Below are 23,511 nucleotides of genomic sequence, written 5' to 3' on the forward strand. Positions count from 1 at the left end.
AGATAGATAGATAGATAGATAGATAGGTAGCTAGATAGATAAGTAGGTAGGTAGGTATGTAGATAGATAGGTAGCTAGCTACATAGATTGGTAGATAGATATATAGCTAGATAGCTAAATAGATAGGTAGCTAGCTAGCTAGATATATGGCTAGATAGATAAATAGGTAGATAGCTAGATATATGGCTATATAGATAAATAAGTAGATAGGTAGGTAGCTAAATATACAACTAGATAGATAAGTATGTAGATAGGTAGCTAGCTAGCAAGATATGTAGGTACATAGATAGGTAGCAAGCTATATATATAGATAGATATATAGATAAATAGGTAGGTAAGTAGGTAGATACATAGGTAGGTAGATAGGTTGCTAGCTAGCTTGATACATAGGAAAATAGATGGCAGGTAGCTAGCTAGTTAGATAAGTAAGTACATAGATAGCTAGTTAAAAACGAAGATAGATAGATAGATAGATAGATAGATAGATAGATAGATAGATAGATAGATAGATAGATAGATAGATAGATAGATAGATAGATAGATAGATAGATAGATAGATAGATATATCTCCTCAGTCTGTGGGTTGAACACACTCCTCCACTCACTTTAATTGTTTAAAACAATGACTTTATAAAAACATACTTAATATTGTAAGATGCATGTATTATATGCATTCGTACACTGAGAAAAAAAAACATGGCGACACCCTTGTTCACTTCGATGTAGGCATCCTTAGTTGTGTCGCTTTATGTATCTTATAATCCTTATATGCGCCTTATGTATGAAAATAGACCCGTTCATTGATATTGATTTTTATAGTCTGAAAAATACTGTAAGCAGAAAATTCATAGAAAGTGTTAGCAGGACTTCTGCTTAGAGACACAACCATACATACACACACACAAACCAAGACAAGCCGTTTCTCAAGAATGTTTATTTGTGATTTTCCAGGAAAGTCACATACAGTAGTTTTCAAGAGAACCGGAGGCTGGCGTTCATGACGCAGAGTTATGATTATTATTATTCTTATTATCATCATCATTTCTTATTGTCTGTTTTTTTATTTTTAACACACTGGCTTTTCAAATTCAGGATCACAGACACTCCACGTTACCTTCAACCAGAATCAGAATCAGCCCGAGAGGCCTGGGTGGGTGTGGGTCACTACGTCCGGTCGGTGAGAAAGCTCCGGCCGCTGTTCCTCAGGGCGCTAAGCTAAGCTGCTAAGACGCGGCGGGCGGCCATGACGCGTCGAGCGAGCGCACGCACACACGCACACACGCACACTGCTTGCTCTTAAAGGTTTGTTTGCTGCTAACAGGGGCAAAGCTTCGAGAAATACAAAGAGAAGATACAAAGAGAAAGAGGTAGAAGAAGAAGAAAAGTGCAATAGAGAAAGAAGTTCAAAGGGGGGAAAAGTTCAAGACTACATAGGTCGGTACACAGAGGCATGCTGGAGGACTACACTGACTAATATATTAGAGGCGGCATCAAACGAGGAAAGCGAGAGACAGAGCGAAAGACGAATAGATAGATAAATAGATATCAGATCGCCAAAGCGGACAACTTCTAGCCGTACAGAGAGCATGCTTGCGTAGCGGATTAAATATATATGTTTCAGAAAGCGATAACTACCACACAGCGCCGTGAAGCTAGCGACAGAGCACTACATTTAAAGCTAAGCTATACGGTTCCTCACTAAGACTAACACACAGAGCGGCACTAGAGTAACTGGAGGGGGGTTTAATACACAAGCCCGGAAAGAAGCGAGGCATTCATGCACATGCAAAGAACGAGCAGGCCCAGTGGTAGCAGCACAGCAACAGCAGCAGCAGTAGAAGAAGAAGAAGAAGAGCAGGGAGAAGAACAAAGACAGAAAAAGAGAGAGGAATTGAGAGAAAGACAGAGAGACAACATGGCGGACGCTTCCAGACCCCGTAGGCGTAGGTCTTCAATGATCTCCCAAGCTCAAGCGCTTGGTTTCTCTCACGGTAGGCTCGCCAATTCAGAACGAGGACAGACAGAACACTCAAGAAGAAAACAATAACGTAAAACAATGCTATTGTTCTAACAATGCTATTATTCTTTCTTAATTCTCGCATTCTCGTTAAAGATAAAGGTACGTACATAGGTACATAGGTAGCGCCGAGGTGTCACTTCTTCAGTAAATACGTCTTCGAATACTACAAAAGCAACTCAAACATCGATCAGATCAGAAGCGAAATCGCATTTAACGCCGTCACTTTCATCCAGGAACGAGGAAGTCCGAGGAGGACGTGGGAGGGACGCATTCAGACGAATCACAGTTTCGTAAAACAGTTAAAACTATGAACATCCACTGGACAGGTCGTTTTACATAGAATCTAAAGTGCACAAACTCCCCCTGGAAGAAGGAGGAGGAGGACTAGACAATACCGGCAATAAATACTAAGGCAATACAGTTACAAACGCACAAAAATACAGATTGGCACATAATGTCAAGTATATCACTTGGGCACAAAGACAACCGACTTCGGTTCAGAAATGGCTTTCCATGACTGGTGGATGGATGGAACTGATAGAATTTTAGAATTACTAGAGTCCAAAATATATATATTTAGATATATTTAGAGAGAAATATTCCCATAGATTATTCAGTATATGCTTCTTTCTATGAGTTAAATTAAGCCAGTTCCTCCAAACACAGTTATCTCTTATCAGTGAAAACAGAACAAAACAGAACAGAACAGATCATCATACACGCCATTTTTACGTCATTTACACATTTACACATGTACACACAAGCAGAATGAAGATATATATTTATGTACGTATGTATATATATATATATATTATTATAACAATTAGCTGTTATTTGAGTTTGAATAGAGAAAATAATATTTTACCTCACAAATAGACTCTTTTTTATATACAGTACATGGACGTATTCACACAGATATGTGCTTATGTAGTTAGTCGAGAATCTTAAAAGTCTATTTACAAAAACAGATCAAGAAGAAGAAGATTTTTCGAAACAGATCAACAGGTCGAGAAACAGCCGTACCGGGTTTCAGCTTCAGCTCAGTTCAGTTTTTTTTTTTTTTTTCATTGGAATATCAAGATAACACTGGTGATAAATAAATAAATAAATAAAAGAAAAGAAAATACATAAAAGAAAGGAAGTCAATAAATCAATAAAGCTAGAGAAGCTACAGAAGCTGAACTAACGTATCGTAACATTGGTGATTGATTTGATTATTGATTTATGTGAAAAAAAACATTACTAGCCAGAAACTATTATATAGATATTCCACTTTTCTAAATTCTAAAGTAAAAGCTATGTACTGTAGATTTACACTGCAAAAGGATGACACTCAATAGAACATCTTGTGCCTTTTGGTCTAAATACAGAAGTGCCCATCCACATATGTTATTTAGCAATATTGCTAAGGGTTGGATTCATCGCTATTGACAGAATATGCTCTGCTGTACCAGTAATTCTCTATTCCAGACCCTAAAACAGACCAACTCTACTCCACTTGTTCTGTGCATATTTATAATATCCAGCATATGACTAGAACGAGAACATCTCTCATTTCATCCTGCCCTACATACAGTGTTCCTATTGGCTACAGTGATCGAAAAGTGCATTGAATTTACTTGATTGATGTGTCTCAATAACTGCTGTCATAATTTTGTAAACTGGGATAAACCAGTCCTGTTGTAAAATTAATTTATTAGTTTCCCAACCATATTTACTCAAAGTCACTGTAAAACCTGCTATATGTACAAGCTCAAATATATTGCATGTGAAAAAATGGGTTACTTTTGCAAGCTTCAAATGGCAGTGTTTAATCTTGAATAGCCTAAAATAAATGTTCATTTGAACCAGGTGATAGCATTAGACACTCCACATGGCAGTATATATATGCAGTATATATAGCAATATAGCATCATCATTGGGGTGGTTTGAACATTTGTGAATCAAACTAAATGCCTAGCTTTAATATATGCTATGATTAGTGTTAGATATTGTCTAAAGGCTCATTTATGCTTATACATTATATACAGATACAGAAGTAGCCTTCGGTCAAGAATCTGCATTAATCTCGGCTGTATTTGTGCATGTTGAGATACGGATTATACGGATTAAATGGAGCAGTACCACTAAAAAGAGGGGGGCAATGTAGATTGTGATAAATGTTCTTATCGCATTGACAATATATATATATATTTAAGAATATTGCAGATATGATTAGTGCTTTGTGGCTGTATTGAGTTTTATTACTGTATTTGAATTGAAGTTTTTAAAGTTTTTGTCACTTCTACTGCATTTTGATGGCAATCACATGGATAGAGATTATAATATTTAATTTAAAAATATTTTTAAATATCTCTAGTATCTCTAGAAGCCAATAGTTCAAGTTTTCCGGAAAATAAATGCCATTTAGACATGATGAATAAGACTTAAAGCCAATTTATAATTTTGCGTTGAAACTATGCCATACCCTATGCTGTAGCCCAACGTGTATCTCCCCAGAAATGTAACTGAGCATCGCGCAACGTGGGCAGCCGCAGCTGTGATTGGTCCACCGAGCCTTGTGTTCCCGCCCACACCTTCCCGCATTCATGGTTAAAACTGCAAAGCTACGCAGAATTGCAGATGCACGAATGCAGAAGTATAAATGCAAGCAGCTGCATAGGGCGCTCGCACAGGCTACACCATAGACAATGCATTGACTCAATGCAGAAGTATAAACCAGCCTTTACTCTTCACAGGTAGGTGTTAATACCTGCTAGGCTCTACAGCAGGCCTACCACACCTCCAACTCCAACTTATTTTATTGAAAAAAACTATTACAGAACTTTTTTTTAAACCTTACTGTGATTTTATCTTTTTTTTGTAGTAAGTACATGTTGACATATTCCATTTTTATGTACCATATTTTTCAGACTATAAGGCGCACCAGATGATAAGATGCATTATCAATAGACGTCTATTTTGTGGTCAATTTTCATACATAAGGCGCATTAAGCAACACTAGTAAGGATGCCTTGATCGAAGTGAGCAAGGGTGTTGCCATGTTTCTCTTTTAACATTTTCTTGCAAAGTCAAACGAGTCCTAAGTTTAGCTTAGAATTTCAATATTTTGTTTAAGGGTGAGTTTTCAGTGAAGTTTCTCCAGCACTAAGGCTGGGTGCAGCAGCATTAGCATTAGCCGCTAACCGCAGCTCTAGCGGGACGTGAATACCGCCTGATAGAACTAGACTGAGGAATCCTGAGTGTTCTGCTAACCCAGGGTGCTACCAGCTAGCAGTTTGCACCATATAGATTGTTTTAACACGGCTCTGAACAGCAAAAAAGCTAGCGCTAATGCTAATGCTGCTGCACCAAGCTTCACTAAAAAAAACTCACACTTACATGTTTAAAGCTTTACTTCAGCAGAGTGGCTTTACTGCTTCTTAATACCGGACTGGTAGAATTCATACATAAGGTGCATTTTTACATAAATTAAAGGATTTATAGTGTGAAAAATTCAGGGATTAAAAATACAGAGGGTTTAAAGGAGTCTAAAGCAAGAATTCAATGTTCACCAACAGTCATTGTGTGCAAATGTCAATCAAGTGAGTTCAAAGCTTCTCCTTTTTTTGATTGTACTCAATTAATATTAATCTAACTCCACATTTTTATCTATTTTATGTGAAAGTTTTAGACCCAGAGGCCTTCACAAGATAAGATCCTTCAACTCGCCGCTGTAGATAAAAAGACTGTCTGCGCTTTTTTTCTCTCTGGATTTTTGTTTCTGTTGTCTGGAAACTTTGTTGTGACTCTGCTGTCTGATTTGATCTGATCTGATCTGATCTGGATACTTCCTCTTGGCTTTTTGGCTCAGAATAAAGACTTCAGCCTCTAAAAGCACCTGAGCTCCGACCAGAGCTGCTTTTATAACTCCTGGCCTAGAAACAGCTTCCTTTACCTCCTTTACTCCTTTACTCCACACTGTATACATCAACACTGCTGTCTCTGAACCATTCCAGGACTAAAACACTCACACACGCAGTAAAACCCAGCATGCAGACTCGGTATCAGCAGGCACACAACACTACAGTGCTATAACAGAAAACTGCATACCCCGTATATTTCCATAAAAAACATGAAAGCACTCAAACGCTGCCTGTGATTGTAAAGGCAAAAGAGTTGAGGTAAGCCAAAGTGCTCTCGCTATTAAATATCTAATAGAATCAATAAAACACTTTTCATTTGTATAGAGATCTACACCGTGATGACTGGCACTTAGAATGTCAGGTCAAATAGATTTAATATAAATAAAGTTATATTATTATATTATTTATACATGACCTATTGTGCAGGAGAGGAGCAAATAATTATTCACGCTCGCACCAAACACGAGTAAAGTTATAATCAGCTACGCTTACAGAGACAGAGCGGACAGGAACACTTTCACAGGGCTTTGGACCAAGACGTCCACGACGATGCTACAATACTTGTATATGTATATAATATGGATTATCATTATTCACATACTCGTCTTCTTTTGGAACACATATTCATCATCTATTAATAGGAAAAAATAAAGAAATATATCAATAAATCAATTACCGTACATTCACAACAAACATTTCATCTGTCTACAGACAGACGCGTGAGCGAGACTCCGCCGCCGCTTCAAGTCTTACAGGTCCTGACCGAGCCGCTCGATCTCTTCGATTAGGAAGTCGATGTCCTCGAAGGTGGCGGCCGGGTTGGAGATCACCATGCGGAAGAAGTTGACCTTGTCTCCCTGCGGCTGGTAGCTCACCATGGTCGTGCCGTACTCCATCATCCTGGCTTTGATCGTAGGGGCGACCTGCGGGTCACATGATCTTATATTAACAAAGGTGTAACTGTGATTATAACTGTGATTTTTGACTGGTCAACTGTTGAAAATGGATTTTCCTTATTTCCTAATATTAATGGCTCACAATTCTTATATGTACTACACAAAAAGAGGTAAACACTGGGGAGCTGTTAACTTAGTGGTTTCTGAGGCTAGTAACTCTGATGAACTTATTACATTACATTACATTTGGCAGACGCTTTTGTCCAAAGCGACTTACAATATTGAAGTGCAAATAATAGAAGAGGTTAAGTACAAAAATAATAGAAGTTAAAAATAAAGCATCTATAGATAGGGCCTTAAGGAGGTCAGAGGGAAATAATGGGATAGAGGAGTTATCCTTCCTTTCCTGGGGCGACCCTGATGAGTGCCAGTTTCATCCTACCATTTTTGATGGTCTTTGTGACTGCACTTGAGGATACTTGCAAAGTTTTTGAATTTTTTCTTTACTTAGTTGAGAAGTTCTTGAGAAAGTCAAGTAATTAACTCTTGATGAGTTCAGCACAGCTGTTAACTGAAAGCCTGAATTCCAAGTGACTCTATTTCATAAAACTGACTGAGAAAATCAGCCAAGATGTGCAAAACTGCCTCTATCTAAGCAAGAGGTGATATGTTTCTCCTAAGGTTTCTTCCTCTGAATATAATTGAGTTTTTCCTTGCCACTGTTGTCTCCACAATTATTGGTATCTCTGTGGTGCTGCTCATAAGAGGTGTGGACCTGTTTTTTTTCTGTAAAGCTGCTTTGTGACATTTTTTGATGGTAAAAAGCGCTATATATAAATAAAATTGCCTATTTCTGCATTGACACTCTGGTTAAGAAATGCACTGATTGCTGGCAGGTACGGCAAAAGGAACAACTACATGTAGCAGCTGCTGAAATGATAAGTACAGTACAGTAAATGCACATTGACAAAGGGATTTGCCAACAAAAGCTATTTATTCTGAAGTGAATCCACTTATTGTTGTGCTTTTCATGTCAATCCTGCTGCTACAAGAAGACCTCCATTTGCGAGTAGTTATAAAGGTCTTTCAAAATCCGTTTTTAAAGAAAACTAAATCCTGCTGTCCTGTTTCTGAACCCTAGGTGTTTTTCTTACAGAAACAACAGTATTTTTTATATTTATATATATATATATATTTAAGAAGAAAGGACAAAATGACTATTCCCAAAGGCACAAACTCACACCAAAAATGTTTAAATGCCATTAGAGCTGAAAAAAAAAAACAATCAGACGGTGCTCTATGTGTTTATGCTCTTCTATCAGAATTTAAACATTTTTATAGGACCCTTTTTTTTATAAAACAGCAAAAAGACCTAGCAGGCTAATAAAACCGACCCCAAAAGACTTAAGGTTTTTTTGGTACCAAGACATGAACAGCAGAATCATGTACATAGTGATGCGAAAACTCAATGAGCATTGATGAACCATTGTTGATCACCTTACATTCAGTGTTATTATTTATTATTTATAAGTTCTGCACTGTGGATTAATACTAAAGTCTTCCAAACTAGGAAAAAAAAAAGTTAATGGAAACATTTAGTAAACTAAAAAAAAGTGTCCATGTTATGGCAAGAACGACTTAACTAAGTAAAAAAGCATTTCAAGAACTTTGAAAATATCCTAAAGACCATCAAAACGTTAAGATGATGAAACTGGCACTCATCAGGACCACCCCAGGAAAGGAAGAGCATTAGTTTCCTTTGTTGTACAAGTTAACAGCTCCACAGATAAGAGCATCTAAATGCTTCACAGTACATGATTCCTTATGTGTTCCTTCATAGTCTGGATCACTTCAGTATTCATTTATAATGTAGGGAAAAAAAAAGTCTGAATGAGAAGATGTATCCAAACTTTTGACTAGTTCTATATCAATATAAGATGCCTTTTGTATACACATAGTTATTTACTGTAAATTTCATATAAACACTGTCTGAAGTCTTAAAAAATAATATATCCAAAAGAATTCATTTTAAATAGTGTTTTTTTTTAGTTTTTAGGTCAAAATGCACAGTATACTGATAATATGAAGTATTATCAGCATTCTGTTGCTTTAACAAAAACACATTTTCTATAGAAATACTCCAAGAAATGTACATTATTATTATTATCATACTGAGGAAATACTCTGGGATTAACCCCATTTAAAATGATTAAAAAATGTAAAAACAAATTGAGGGCTTTGAAATTGCCTACAGGACACTTGGAGAAGCTGCCTATTTTCTCTATAGGAATGCTAAAAATTTAGTGGTGTAATATCAGGCAGACTATAGACAAAATCCTAAATAAGGAAGAAGACCTTGAAGTTTTGCAGAATCTTTTTTTAGAAAGGCAGTGTGTAAATCCATATTAAAGGTAAGTGTGAGTGAGTGTGTGTTCCTCCGGTCAGCAGCAGGCAGAGCGTGACGACTCTATTTTAGGAGGAGGAGAGGATGAGGATGAGGATGAGGATGAAAGTGGTGGGAGATGTATTTGTATGGCTGAGGGGGACGCCATCTGCTTTCTCTAATTGTCCATTATAGCTCTCCTGCTGCCGTGGGCGTGAGCCAAGCTGAGTGGCTGCCCTGGAAAAAGCTGCTGACCAATGAAAGGAGCTTCTCCTCATTCTGGACCCTCCCCTTTTCGGTAATGCAAAACATAGTGAATTTTAAAGACTGTCAGCCATTCAAATTTGAATCTCCATAGAGCCTATTGACAATGGAATTATATAAATATATTTATCTGCTACAGAGTTATTGGGCACAAGTATGTAAGTTATATATGTATGGTATACCGATATTAGAAAAGTATCACAATATCTGCAGTATTTCGGCATTAAAAATGCTCCATTTATTTAGTACAAGTACTTTAAACCTTCTCATCTTAGTAACTGAAGAATTCCTTATGGCATCAGCATAAGACATATATACATCTCTGGAAAAGAAATAAGAGCCTACTTCAGTTTCTGAAGCAGTTTCTTCTGATTCCAAATAAATATATATGCAGAAAATGAGAAATGGCTGAAGAAAACAAAAAAGATGCAGAGCTTTAAGACCTCAAATAATGCAAAGAAAACAAGTTCATATTCATAAAGTTTAAAGAGTTCAGAAATCAGTATTTGGTGGAATAACCCTGGATTTTCATGCATCTTGGCATGTTCTCCTCCACCAGTCTTTCACACTGCTTTTGGATAAATTTATGCCTTTAATCCTGGTGCAAAAATTCAAGCAGTTCAGTTTGGTGGTTTGATGGCTTGTGATCATCCATCTTCCTCTTGATTATATTCCAGAGGTTTTCAATTTGGTTAAATAAAAAAAAAACTCATCATTTTTAAAGTGGTCTCTTATTTTTTCCAGAAATCATACCCTCTCTGGTGAGGATCCATAATTAATCCAGTGTGGAAAACTCTCAATAATAATCTTTCATTCAAATTTTATACCACAGTAACTTTCTGTGATTGGTCTACTGCTTTTTTTTTCAGTTTTTAACACAAACTCATGTGCTGAAGTATAATCCAGTGTCTGAGGAGAGCTCTGTGTCACCTTTGAGTTTCTCCATGGCTGTGTTCATGCTTACACCAGTTCAGAGCCTGATATCAATACATCAGCTTCTAAACAATGTTTTGAATCATTGATTCAAATTTACACTTGATTCCTGGACCGATTTACTCAATGAGAGTCAACTCTACATTTAACCCATTGTGTTAATTAATTAATTTTAACACGCGAGCTTGCTTGCTGCTAGTTTGTTTGTTGATGTAAGTTTAAAATGGAAATAAAAATATAAAAAAAAACATATTCTTTAATTTTTTTAAAGAGTTTTTTGGTTAGGAGGGTCTCTCTTCTCAAAGTTAACTATCAGAGAAATTGCTTATTCCTTATCCTCATTATGTTCTGACTTTAAATAAAGAGAATAAAGCATCACCACATTGTTAATCCTTTTATGATTCATAAAAAACAAATTATTTTAAATCCATATTCGATCTTATTTTATTGTATTAAATTATGATGATTTAGGTTTTTGTTGTATCGTTTCAGTATCAGTATTGAGATATTTTAGGCAGGTATTGTATCGAAAGTCATAATTTTGGTATCATCACAATACTAATAGATTAATAGGGTGAAAATGGAAATGTGGGCCTAGACACAGTCCAGCACTGTTCAGACTGGAGAAATGTGTAGTAATTGAATTATAGATGAAAGTCACTGGTCTTTTCTCTCTCTCTCTCTCTCTCTCTCTCTCTCTCTCTCTCTCTTTCCCTTTCTGTTCTTTTTTGAAAGCTATCTCCAGCGCTCACCTTGTGTAGGCGTTTCATCTTCTCCACTTTGTCCTCTAGGTAGCGCACGCCCGGCGGAAGGTACCAGAAACACACGTTGGTGTGCTGAGGCTGGAAAGAAACACACAGCAGAGGTGAGGCCGGTCGAGCGATTCATCATCTCCACCATAAAACACATGCGTCCATCACTCCATTAAGCAGGAAGCTCATTCAGAATCGAGTGAGCGAGCGCGAGCGAGGGCCGGGCCTTCGCCAGGGAATCCATTAGCGCGGCGGCTGCGTGATTAGCCCCGCCGCTGACTGGCTGAGAATAATGAGAATAATTGTCCCTGTCAGTTTTGGAAGCTGCCGTGTAATCTGTTCAATCAAAAGGCCAATTCATGCACAGACAATACAGCTGGCTGCTCTGGGGTGTGTGTGGGGTGTTGGGTGTGTGTATATAAGTGTTTGTGTGTGTATATAATTGTGTGTGTGGGCTGGCTGGCTGCAGGTAGCCTATAGAGAGGCCCTGAAGTCCATTATAGCCACTCAGCCCTATTGTCTGTCTCCAGAGGGCAGAAATCATGCTTCTCGCACCACTGAGAACCAGCCATTACCCACCACACTGACTACAGGCACACACACACACACAGACACACACAGACCGAGCCCAGAGTCTGTTCTATAACAGAGCTACTGACTAGAGAGGTCTGTAAATGCATTGCAATAAATAATCGTTGTGAAATTCTGTTTCCATATATAATAAATATAGTGGTCAATATAGTGATCTGTTTTCTTACACATAAGGAAGAGTGAATAGTGGTAATAGAGAATAGGCCACAATTTCAGACACAGATCTCTGTCCTATTTTTCTTAGATGTCTGTGCTCTTCTGCTACAATAGTGAAATATATACTTTTACTTGAGCTGAAATGTTTTGATAGCTCCTCTAATGCTGGAGGAGATGAAACCGAAACTTCATGTGAAGCTCTTCTCTTTAGAGCGTTTCAGTTTAGGAGCATGAGCTGTATAATAATAAAGCTTGAGTTAAAACTTTAACTTTTACAAAAGTATTTTAAAACCTAGTATCTATACTTCTACCTACACAGCAAAAACAGGAGAGTTTAAATTTTAGAGTTAAACAGCTGAGAGTTGATTCTCGCTCTCAAAGTGTAATTTTAACTCTTTCAGATTTAAATGGTGTTCAGTGTTGGGGTTATTTGACAGAGTTGAATATTTCATTGTTAATCCCACTAAACCCAATAAATACTCCACAGAGATGTAATTAAACTCCGCCCAGTTAAACACGTTATTTGCATAATGGGTGTGTCCCTCAGATTCTAACTTACCATCAATGTGAAATCATCCCCACCAGGGCTTCCTTCTATTGGGTATTGTGTTATATTTTGTTTAATGGTTGTTTGTCTAGCCAACATATTGTAGGCTATAAGAGCAAGTTACCATCCTTTGTACAGTAAATTGTGATAAAGTATTGGTAATGCACTAAAAAATACAATGGAAAATTACACGCTAACCTGTCCTGAATAATAATTAAATAATAAAAAGTCATATTAATTGACTAATCTTCTTCTCATTTATATATTTTTTAAACTCTTTCCAGTGTTAGTGTAACAATTTAGGAAGTTAAAGAAATACAAATGTAAGTTGTTGGGTGTTAAATATTTAACTATTTTGAAAGTGTTGATTTAACTCCAAAGAGTGTGGAGCTCTGTGGGAGTTAATTTAACACTTGCCTTTTTGCTGTGTACAGAGTAATGAATGTAAATACTTTTAACACCTTTGCCAGTGGCCTTATTTTTCTTTCTCTATTCCAACAGGACAATACTCGTCCACATACTGCTGACATCTCAAGAGTTTGCTCTGAAAACTTTGAGATACCATGCCATAAGGATATCTATTGGATGTGGATGTACATTCATATTTCTACACCGATTTTTAGCTCTAAGGCCTTCATAAAAACATTATTTTTTCATATAAAGGTTGGTGCATTCCTCCCCTTGTGCCCTGCTGTGACTGGTGAGGGTATAAATAGTGCAGTGCCCCGAGCCCCATGATGAGGACAGGCTGGTAACAAGAATAATTTACATTTAGATTAGCCCCCACTGCCTCCTCTGTCAGCTGAAGGAGAACAGTTTCACAATCAGGAGCAGCGTGTTAAGTGCTCTGCTGAGGTGGGCTGTGTGTTTGGTCCCGGGGGGCTCTCAGCGTTATTCATATTCAATGTTTCATATTTCTGAAACATGGAACGTGATGTAGGAGAACTCACCTTTCCATCGAACACCATCTCATACCCTTCCCTGTCCTTGATCTTGTTGTAGAGATATTCCGACAGCTCCAAACACTTGTCTATCTGAGCCTCGAACCCGATGGTGCCCTGAAGAGAGAGAGGGACAGAAAAAACAGCAAGAATGAAGAGAGTCACGGAGAGAATGAGTAATAGTAAAAGAGATAAAACAAAGAAATTACATTCGTTTTGATTCTGCAGTTATTTTTGGGGAGTTTGCAAGACAAAGCCCAGTAACTCTTAGGGAATCGCTCTTTTTTTTCTTCTAGAATTTCCCCTCGGGGATCAATAAAGTATCTATCTATCTATCTATCTATCTATCTATCTATCTATCTATCTATCTATCTATCTATCTATCTATCTATCTATCTATCTATCTATCTATCTATCTATCTATCTATCTATCTATCTAAGAAAAAGCATCGTGACACGCCTTGTGGAGGGTTCCTTTCCTGTAACAGTCCTGATGAGGGCCAGTTTCTTTATAATGTTTTCGATGCTATTTGAAACTTGAGGATAGGTTTAAAGTTTAACTTTCAGACTGACTGACTTTCATTTCATTTCAAGTATTTTTTCTATACTTAGTTAGAATTAGAACATTACTCAAATAGAGCTATTCACTGTATACTAGTACTGAGCGATTATGGCCTAAATAAAAAAATAATCTTCTGATTTTCGATTATAATCCACCTTCTTCCCCTACTAAAAATCAAACTACAGATGACAAAGAAATCGCTGACCTCGTGTACTCACAGCCGCGGAGTTACTCACACACTGACGGACACTGAATTATACTTCACAATGCAGGTTTGTGACTGAAAATTTAGAAATAACGCACTAAACGAGTCATAGAAGTCAAAGAACTTTGAAGAAGAGATTATTATAGTTTTCCACAATTAATTAACTATCCTATAATCCTAAATATATGCTTTATCCCACCAGTGGTTTGTGTAGAAAGTGCTGAAACAGTGCTGGAACTCGGACTGAGCGGAATGAAAATATGGGGTTAGTCTGTGAGAGGCACCAGCAACCAGGGTAAGACGGATAAACACTTCAGAAATGAGGAGCGTTTTCAGATATTTAGGATTAAAAAGATAAAATGTCTGTATGTGATTACTCTATTTAAAAAAATCCCATTAAAACTGTAAATCGATTTAATCGAATTTATCATGAAAATCGCCCAGCACTACTGAATACCAACTCTACCTCTTCACAACTTTACAACTGATGCTCTCAAACACTTTATTAAGAGACAAGAAATTCAAGTAATTAACTGAACTTGACAAGTTCAGCACAGCTGTTAACTGAAAGTCTGAATTCCAGGTGACTCTACCTCATAAAACTGACTGAGAAAATCCAGCCAAGATGTTTAAAATTGTCTCTATCTAAGCAGGAGGTGCTACTTTGAAGAATCTAAACTGTATATTAAAAAAAAACATTCTGGTTTGTTTAACACTTTTTTGTATACTAAATAATTCCATATGTTTCCATATACTAGACGTTCTGGAGTTTAATACACAGATCAGCTCACATCAGCTTCAGCCAGATCTAAACATCTCTCATCTGTCTGACTTTCTAATAAAATGTCTACCAATAATGATGTGATAATAATCAAATTAACACAGAGAACATACTATATATACAACAAACCATCATAATCCAACATAAATACCATCACTACTGTTAGTATATTCACATATAAACATCCTCAGCATTAGCTTATCATTTTCATCCACACAAGGAAGACTTCAGAATGAATCACATCTTCATCCTGGTGCTTTATCAACATACTGATCATCAAACAGCTCATTCAACACACACTCAAACACACACACACACACACACACACACACACACACTGCTGGCCTGTTGGTCAAAGATAACCTCACTGGTGTCTGAAGCCTCCTCACACAGATGCAATCAAATGATAAAACAGCACTACTATAAAAAAGAGCCAACGTCTGCAAATCATTTAAAAGATTTAGATCTTTAACATTTATAAAGTTTGAAACCCCTCTAGCCCATGACTGGAATTGGGCATGGTGATAATAGATTTATGTTTATCTGCTCCAGAGAGTTCTATTCTATTGGCTGTACTTATTTTGTACTGTTTTGGCACAGTATGACCCCCTCAAATGTTTCTAATCAACGCAAAGACATTTATATCTGTGCACATACACTGCCCGGCCAAAAGAAAGTCGCCACCTAAAAAATATTTTTTTTGTTTGACCACCTTTAGCTTTGAATGCAGCACACATTTACTGTGGCATTGTTTCAATAAGCTTCTGCAATGTAACAAGATTTATTTTAATCCAGTGTTGCTGGATTCATTTTTCACCAAGATCTTGCAGCAGCATTGATGATGGTAGAGTCTGACCACTGCACAAAGCAGCTCTTCTCCATCCAGCACATCCCAAAGATTCTCAATGAGGTTAACAGCTTTCAGTTAACAGCTGTGCTGAACTCATCAAGAGTTAATTACTTGAATTTCTTGTCTCTTAATAAAGTGTTTGAGAGCATCAGTTAAAGTAAAGTAGTGAAGAGGTAGAGTTACAGGTATACAGTGAATAGTGAATATTTGAGTAATGTTCTAATCCAGATTATGAGAAGCAACAACTACTCAACTAAGTAAAAACAAAACTTTAAAAAAAAATTATCCTCAAACACCATCAAAAATGTTATATTGAAACTGGCCCTCATCAGGATCATCCCAGGAAAAAAAGAGCTTCTCCATCCAGCACATCCCAAAGATTCTCAATGTGGGTAAGGTCTGGACTCTGTGGTGAACTCTCTCTCAATCCATGTGTGAAAATGATAAATGATGCTCCCTGAACCCTGAACACTTTCACAATTCCAGCCCCATGAATCCTGACATTGTCTGTATCTTGGAATATGGACGTGATCATCAGAGAATAAAAAACCTATTGATGGAATAACCTGGTCTATATTCAGTATATTCAGGTAGTCAGCTGACCTCATTCTTTCAGCACATACTGTTGCTGAACCTAAACCTGCAGACCAACTGCAGCATCAACCAACCAACCCCACATCATTTACTTACTTATTTTTTCCATGTGAAAAATTTGAGTTGTCAAATGTTAGTAATATTAAATGCCTCTGCTAATATGTGTAGTTGCATTCAGAAAGGCAGACGTTAGCTTATTAAGGCTTATAACCAATGATATTATTACAACCTGGAGCATTGGAGCATTAAAACCTCCTCCCGTACCTTGGCTCTCCACATGAGCCACAGTTTGAAGATGTCCACGTGGCGTCCGCACTGCAGGGCCTTGTCTCCGGTGTCGTAGGACAGGTCGTAGTGCTTGTCCTGCTGGAACAGGTAGCAGGCGTGCATCTGGTTGCAGCTTTGCATCAAACCCTGGTGGCAGAAGAGCAGCAAGACAAGCAAAGCATGAGTTCCTGCTGTAACATTTACTGAAAAATGTAACATGATAATTCAGTAATTCAGTTCAAAATGTGAACCTCATATATTATATAGATATATTACATATTATTATGGCTTACAGCCAATGAAAACCCAAAAAACAGACCAATTGGTACTTTTGGCAGTGTGCCAAGTCCTGCTGGAAAATGAAATCTGCATCTCCACCAGCAACACCAGCAGATGACATGTCTCTCCAAACCATCACTGATCATCAGTAAATTTTACATTTCATTTAAAGTAAATCAAGGGAGCAGAGTCTGGAGGAAGAGTGGAGAGACACACAGTCCAAACTGCTCGAGGTCTAGTGTGAAGTTTCCACCAATCAGTGATGGTTTGGAGAGACATGTCATCTGCTGGTGTTGATCCACTGTGTTTTATTATCAAGTCTAAAGTCAGTGCAGTTTTGTTTTCCCACCAAATCTTACAGCACTTCATGCTTCTCTCTGCTACTGACAACTTTTATGGAGATGCAGATTTTATTTTCCAGCAGGACTTGGCACACTGCCAAAAGTACCAATTGCTCTTATATAATATTCTAATTTTCTGAGACACTGATTTTTGGGTTTTTATTGGCTGTAAGCCATAATCATTAACAATAAAAGAAATAAAAGCTTATAAAATAGATCACTCTGTGTGTAATACATCTATATAATATATTAGTTAATATAGGTGGTTTGTGGAAGCTCCATACTCACCTCCTCTCTGACCAGCAAAGCAGAACACTGGAGGGGCACGGCCATCATCTTATGAGGGTTCCAGGTCATCGAGTTCGCCCTAAAAACAGGTTAAATTCTGATTAAATTGAAGTTCAGCTTTTGGGAAATATAGAGAAAATCGTTTGATGATATATTCCTTCATGTAATTCAATGTCCATTCTAGTTGCTTTGCAAGATTATATTGCATTTTTAATAATCAATTTTAGGTCTGAATTATATTTTAAAGCATGACGAAAAACAAACATAACATTTGGCCTAATGTATTGGTATTAGAAATCATTGGGATTTTCTGCTCCTGTGCTCCCTCTACAGGTGTGGAGTCAAGTTTACTTTATCTCCACTGCTGTAAATACAAATCATGCTTTGAATACTCTCTTACGAACAGCTGTAAACACATGCATTTACAGCATTTACTGTGTCAGTAAAGGCAAGTAATAAAAACTTAATTAAATAATTAATAAAATAATAATAATAATATATATTTTTTTTTTATTGCAGTATTTTGTTAGCTTTTTTGTTAAAGCAATGTATTAATAATTAAGAAACCATCAAGCTACTACTGGCTGCTAAATTTCCCTCAGGATCAACAATGTATCCATCCATCGATCCTTCCTCTTTTACCTTTTTGTTTTACTTATTTTGTCTTTTTATTTAACTAATTTTATGTTTTACCTTTTATCCCTTTTATTTTATTTATTTTATTCATGTCATCCTTTTATTTATTTTATTACTGGTTTTACTTTTGGCCTTTAACCTTTTTATTTCATTTATTTTGTGCTATTTTGTGATCTATCTATCTATCTATCTATCTATCTATCTATCTATCTATCTATCTATCTATCTATCTATCTATCTATCTATCTATCTATCTATCTATCTATCGCTTCTACAGTTCAACTGCCTTTTTTCTTTTACCTTTATATTTATTTTGTATTTTTATTTATCTTATTTTATCTTTTACCTTTTAGCCATTTTATTTTATTTATTTTATTAATTTCATCCTTTTATTTATTGTAATGTGGCAATTGTCTTTTTGATCTATCTATCAGTTTAATTATAATGAATGAATTTAATCTTTTTTACATTGACTTACTCCACTCTCATACTTGCCATCAGTTATAAAAGTTTATAAAAATATTAAAAATCCTCTTTTATAACAATAAACTCTTGTGCCAATTATGGCCTGGTAGTGAAATAGCATCAATTCAATGCTTCAGCATTTATTGCTGAGACTTTACTAAAGAACTTTATACCTTATATGGTCATACTGAGTTTATCCTGGCGGTCTCTCACACAGCAGGTTATTTTAACAGTGTTTTTTCTGCCTGTGAGTTGAATTATACAGCGCTTTTGTTCTGACGGTTTGTTATACTGGAAGTCTCAGATGTTGAACATGTTACTTGGCCAGAGGGAAGAATATCTCAGCAGGCGAGACACTCAACATCAATTATTTGACAGCAAATCAAGCTAGATTTGTCCCTGAGGCCACAGACCACAGCCATACACACTTACTCCATATTCATGTGCCACAATCTACAACGTGCACGTCAGGCTCGTAATTAATCACGTGCAATCACTTTCAAGGGCCAGTGCATTCTCCATCACATCTATAATGGGCTTTTAGGGCTCCTCCTGGTCCAAACTGCATGGCAAATAATATGCAAATAATATCTTCCCATTGAAAAAGAATGAAAATTATCCTGCATGATGATGAAATCATATTTGTGAGATAATGATTTCAGCAGCTTTGTGTGAAGCTCATTGTGGGGTTCAGCTCCCAAACCTTTTGGATTTATACACTAACCGCTGCCTGAGGAAATCCAAAAGGATCATGAAGGACCTGTACCATCAAAGCCACTTCCTGTTCTTACAGCTGTCGAGTGGAAGGAGGCTCAGAAGCTTGAAGACCAGAACAAGCCAGTTCTGAGACAGCTTCTTCCCCCAGGCGACCAGGCTGCTGAACAGCCAGTAGAACAGTGTTCTGCCCAACCCACCCCACTGACACCCACACACCTGTACTCTGTGACATGACAATAAAAATCTTGAATCTTGAATCTTGTTGGGGCTTCTCGGTCACAGAAAGCAGCAGTTCCTTGTTTAATCAGTAGATGGATCTTTTTTGTTGTTTATTCTGATGTAAACTAATTTAAACTATAGTGCAAAAAGTACAGTATTTGCGTGTCTGCTTTCACACGCGTATGAATTAATTAATTTAATTACATCCCATTCTTAATCCATAGGGTTTCCAATTATGTAAGTCCAATTTTTTTCAGCTATAACAGCTTCAGCTCCTCTGGGAAGGCTTTCCACAAGGTTTAGGAGTGTGTTTATGGATTTTTTTTTATATTTCTTTAGAAGCAAATTTGTGAAGTCAGATGCTGATGTTGGACAAGAAGGTCTGGCTCATAGTCTCCACTCAAATTCATCCTAACAGTGTTCAATTTTAAAGATTGTTTAAAATTGAAGACTCTAGTCACCCAACGTATGGACTTTTTATACCATCCTGCCCTCTGGGAGGCGCCACAGGAGTCTCCGTACTAAGACCACCAGGTACCGGAACAGCTTTTTCCCCACAGCTGTCACACTCCTGAACTCTGCCTCCTAATATCTGATCTGAACAATAACGACAGACTGTACACCAACACACACAAATAACACACAAACTTTACACTAAAGTACCAGCTCTTTTTCCGTTGCATATTCTATATTTATAATTATATATTATATATTTATATTTATAATCTATTATAGTCTATATATATATTCATATCCATAACCTGTACATATTTATACATAGCTACAACATATTCAGCAATTTATTATACATCTGTAATATACATTTATTTATTTATTATTATTATTATTTATTTATTTATTTTTTTTGTTAAGCATTTCTGGATGGATGCAAACTGCATTTCGTTGCTCTGTACTTGCGACATGTGCAACGACAATAAAGTTGAATTCTATTCTATTCAATAGTGTTCAACTGGGTTCAGGTCAGGACTCTGTGCAGGCCAGTCAGGTTCTTCCACACCAAACTCGCTCATCTATATCTTTATGGACCTTGCTTTTTGTGAACTGGTGTGTAGTCATGTCGGAACAGAAAGGGGCCGTCCCTAAACTGTTTCCACAAAGTTGGAAGCGTGAAATTGTCTAAAGTTTCTTCGTATGTTGAAGCACTAAGAACTTCTTTCTTCCTTATTTATAATGGAGCCTTATTTTGTAAGTGGTACCAAGACATTTAACACACTTTACCAGATACCCCTCTCAAGAGTGCACCTTTCATCCCATACAGTGAGCAGCTATTAGCACAGCAACACACAAAAATAACTAACAAACACCACTATCCACTATCCTAAGTCAGCAAAGAGGTTCCACAGTGTATTTAATGTAGTTGATTCTAAACAGTAAAGTATATTTCGTCTTGAGAGATAGTACACAGCACATTACAGAAGCCCTGCTTGGCTGAAAGTTTCTCGATTGGCCCAGAAATTTCTCTACGTTTAACCTGAATATGTAAAACAGGTCATATACAGTATATAATTAATGAAATGCACAAAGCTCTGACCTCTCGACGCCGTTTAGCTTCCACCTGTGTTTCCTGGACATGAGCAGGCTTCCTCCCCAGGCACCCTGCGGGGAGAAATACACACTTAATGCCAACACACATACATAACCAGGCTGTTTAACAAGGCTGATAAACTCCCTCGGTGCTGTTTCAAGGTCACATTAAACACTATATAGCCTACTTTCACAGCTTTCACAACCTTTATACACATTACCCTAAACCTATATATTTCCCTACTTACTTATACGTTTAAAACCCATGCCAAAACATCAAATGAAATTCAGATTTTTCATTTATTTGTGCTTATTGATCTCACTGTGTTTTAAATCTACCATATAAAACAGGTAAATTGTAAGTCACCTTCAGGAATCAGAAGAAGCAGATTTATTTTAAAAGAAACCAAAAAACTGCAGGAATCTACAAACTACCCAGTTACTTCCACCTCTAGATCGGTGCAAATTATGTAATAGTACAAAGTATTCCTTTAACTGATAGACCCAAAACAGATGTGTCAGGACAGCAACACACTTCTAAACCAGTTTCAGTCTTGCCATAGTTAATCTATAGTTACTATGGGCCTTATCTTACACCCCGTGCAAGGCACTTTAAGATGATCGTTACTATCTTACACCCCATCAACAGTCTATATTTTAATGCCTTATGTTTGCATTTAAGTAGCGTCAAAGTTTATGAATATATCTACACTGATTGATGGCACTGTGGTCAATTTCTGGAGCATTGCCATCAGAAAACACACTGACGGATTAAAACCCTGACAACATCTACCTTTAAAGAACCATAACAATCTTGGCAATGCAGGCAGGGCAAAAACCCAACTTTTCCTTCAGCAATAAACAGAATATAAAATAAAATAAGATTTCTGGTCCCATAAATGACAACTGAAAAGTGCACAAGCGCTGCACTTTTAAAATAGCAATCCGCCAAAATCAAAAAGCACACCTGCCTCTTAAAGGGAATGGCAAGTTATACACTAATTGGTTTATTTAACATTACGCCCAAAACAAATCCATGATTAATTAAGAGAATTAGTACATGCATTTTTTTGTGCATTTTGAGCCACGCAAGGTGTACTTTTCCTGTCGTTATGATAGCAAAGACATACTAACACGCAAGAATTTAAAGCTACACTGTGCACTATTGACTGTTTGCCTATAGATCAGTAAAACAGGGCTCTATATGTTAATAAGCCGGTTCCGTTGGTCCATTTCTGAGCAGGATTATCTGAAGAACACTCAGACTGTCTGTACTGTGGGCTGCAGCGGCTGGACCAGACGAAACCAGTGGAGCGGATCCTACAGAACACTTATCAGCCTAAACCTCCAGACACACTCCTGCTGCTCCCCCACCCACTGCTGAAAAAGCCCCCCGGGGTACGCGACATTGCGTCACCCGCAAAATGAGGTAATAAGCTATCGCTATTAATCTCATCGGCCCCCAGAGTATAACACACACACACACACACTCATAGCCACACACTCCCATACACACAGACACACACACACACACACTCAATGAAAGTAATAGCAGGCAATTGGTGGCTATTAAACGGAACCGTGCCTTGGAGGTGAATCATTTATAGTGTACACCATCATCCTTCCCTTCATTCCCTCCAAAATTAAAATACATTAACATTTCAGATTAGCAGAGTAAAATCTGAAAAATGTGTGTTTGTTTGTGTTTGTGTGTTCCAACAAAATATATACTGTACATATAGTAGTTACTGTCAGTCCTGACGCTGTCAGCCATTTCCCATCTGACTTCCCCCACTCCACTGATCACGTGATGCTACGGTGTTCCCACTCTCCAATCTACTGATTGTTTCCACTTATTCTCCCCAGTATGAATACCTCTCAGTTTGCCATAATCTTTGCTGAGTATTGAATCTAGTTTTCTTAGTTTTTTTCAATGAGTTTTCTTTATATTTTGCCTTGGCAGTTTTTGGTTACTTCATTACCAACCTATTTTTGACTCCTCTCTTGCCTCCCCTTCTGTCTTTTTATGGATGAACCCAGTTTGCCTAGCTACTCTCTCTGCTATGCTGCCGTTTGACCCTGCCTGTCCCTCACTATTCTTGTAAGCCTAGTCCCTTTGTCAATAAAATTCATATCTTTGAGTGTCTGGGCTGTGTGACCATTATATCATTGAATTTGACACACACACACACACACATATATATATATATATATATATATATATATATATATATATATATATATATATATATATATATATATATATATATATATATATGTCAAATTCAATGTTTTTTTTTTGTTTTTTTTTCTGATTAACAGTGAAAAACTAATCTCCTGAGACCTACTAGGAATGCTGATTTATTGGCTGTTA

At 37.1% G+C, this 23,511-nt stretch overlaps 1 protein-coding gene across 1 annotated transcript in view; it reads right to left on the bottom strand.

The window, feature by feature from the left end:
- Positions 1-919: 919 nt before the first annotated feature.
- The window catches only part of gad2 (glutamate decarboxylase 2), a 43,667-nt gene continuing 21,075 nt past the window's right edge, over positions 920-23,511 (bottom strand). The window contains exons 11-16 of the mRNA XM_022662693.2: positions 21,145-21,209; positions 17,556-17,634; positions 16,645-16,794; positions 13,398-13,505; positions 11,154-11,243; positions 920-6,848 (exon numbers count right to left, since the gene is read on the bottom strand). Coding sequence (XP_022518414.2) covers positions 6,675-6,848; positions 11,154-11,243; positions 13,398-13,505; positions 16,645-16,794; positions 17,556-17,634; positions 21,145-21,209 — 666 coding nt within the window. The 3' untranslated portion in view covers positions 920-6,674. The remainder of the gene's footprint in view (positions 6,849-11,153; positions 11,244-13,397; positions 13,506-16,644; positions 16,795-17,555; positions 17,635-21,144; positions 21,210-23,511) is intronic.

Source organism: Astyanax mexicanus, chromosome 6 (genome assembly GCF_023375975.1).
Source record: "Astyanax mexicanus isolate ESR-SI-001 chromosome 6, AstMex3_surface, whole genome shotgun sequence".
NCBI lineage: Eukaryota > Metazoa > Chordata > Actinopteri > Characiformes > Acestrorhamphidae > Astyanax > Astyanax mexicanus.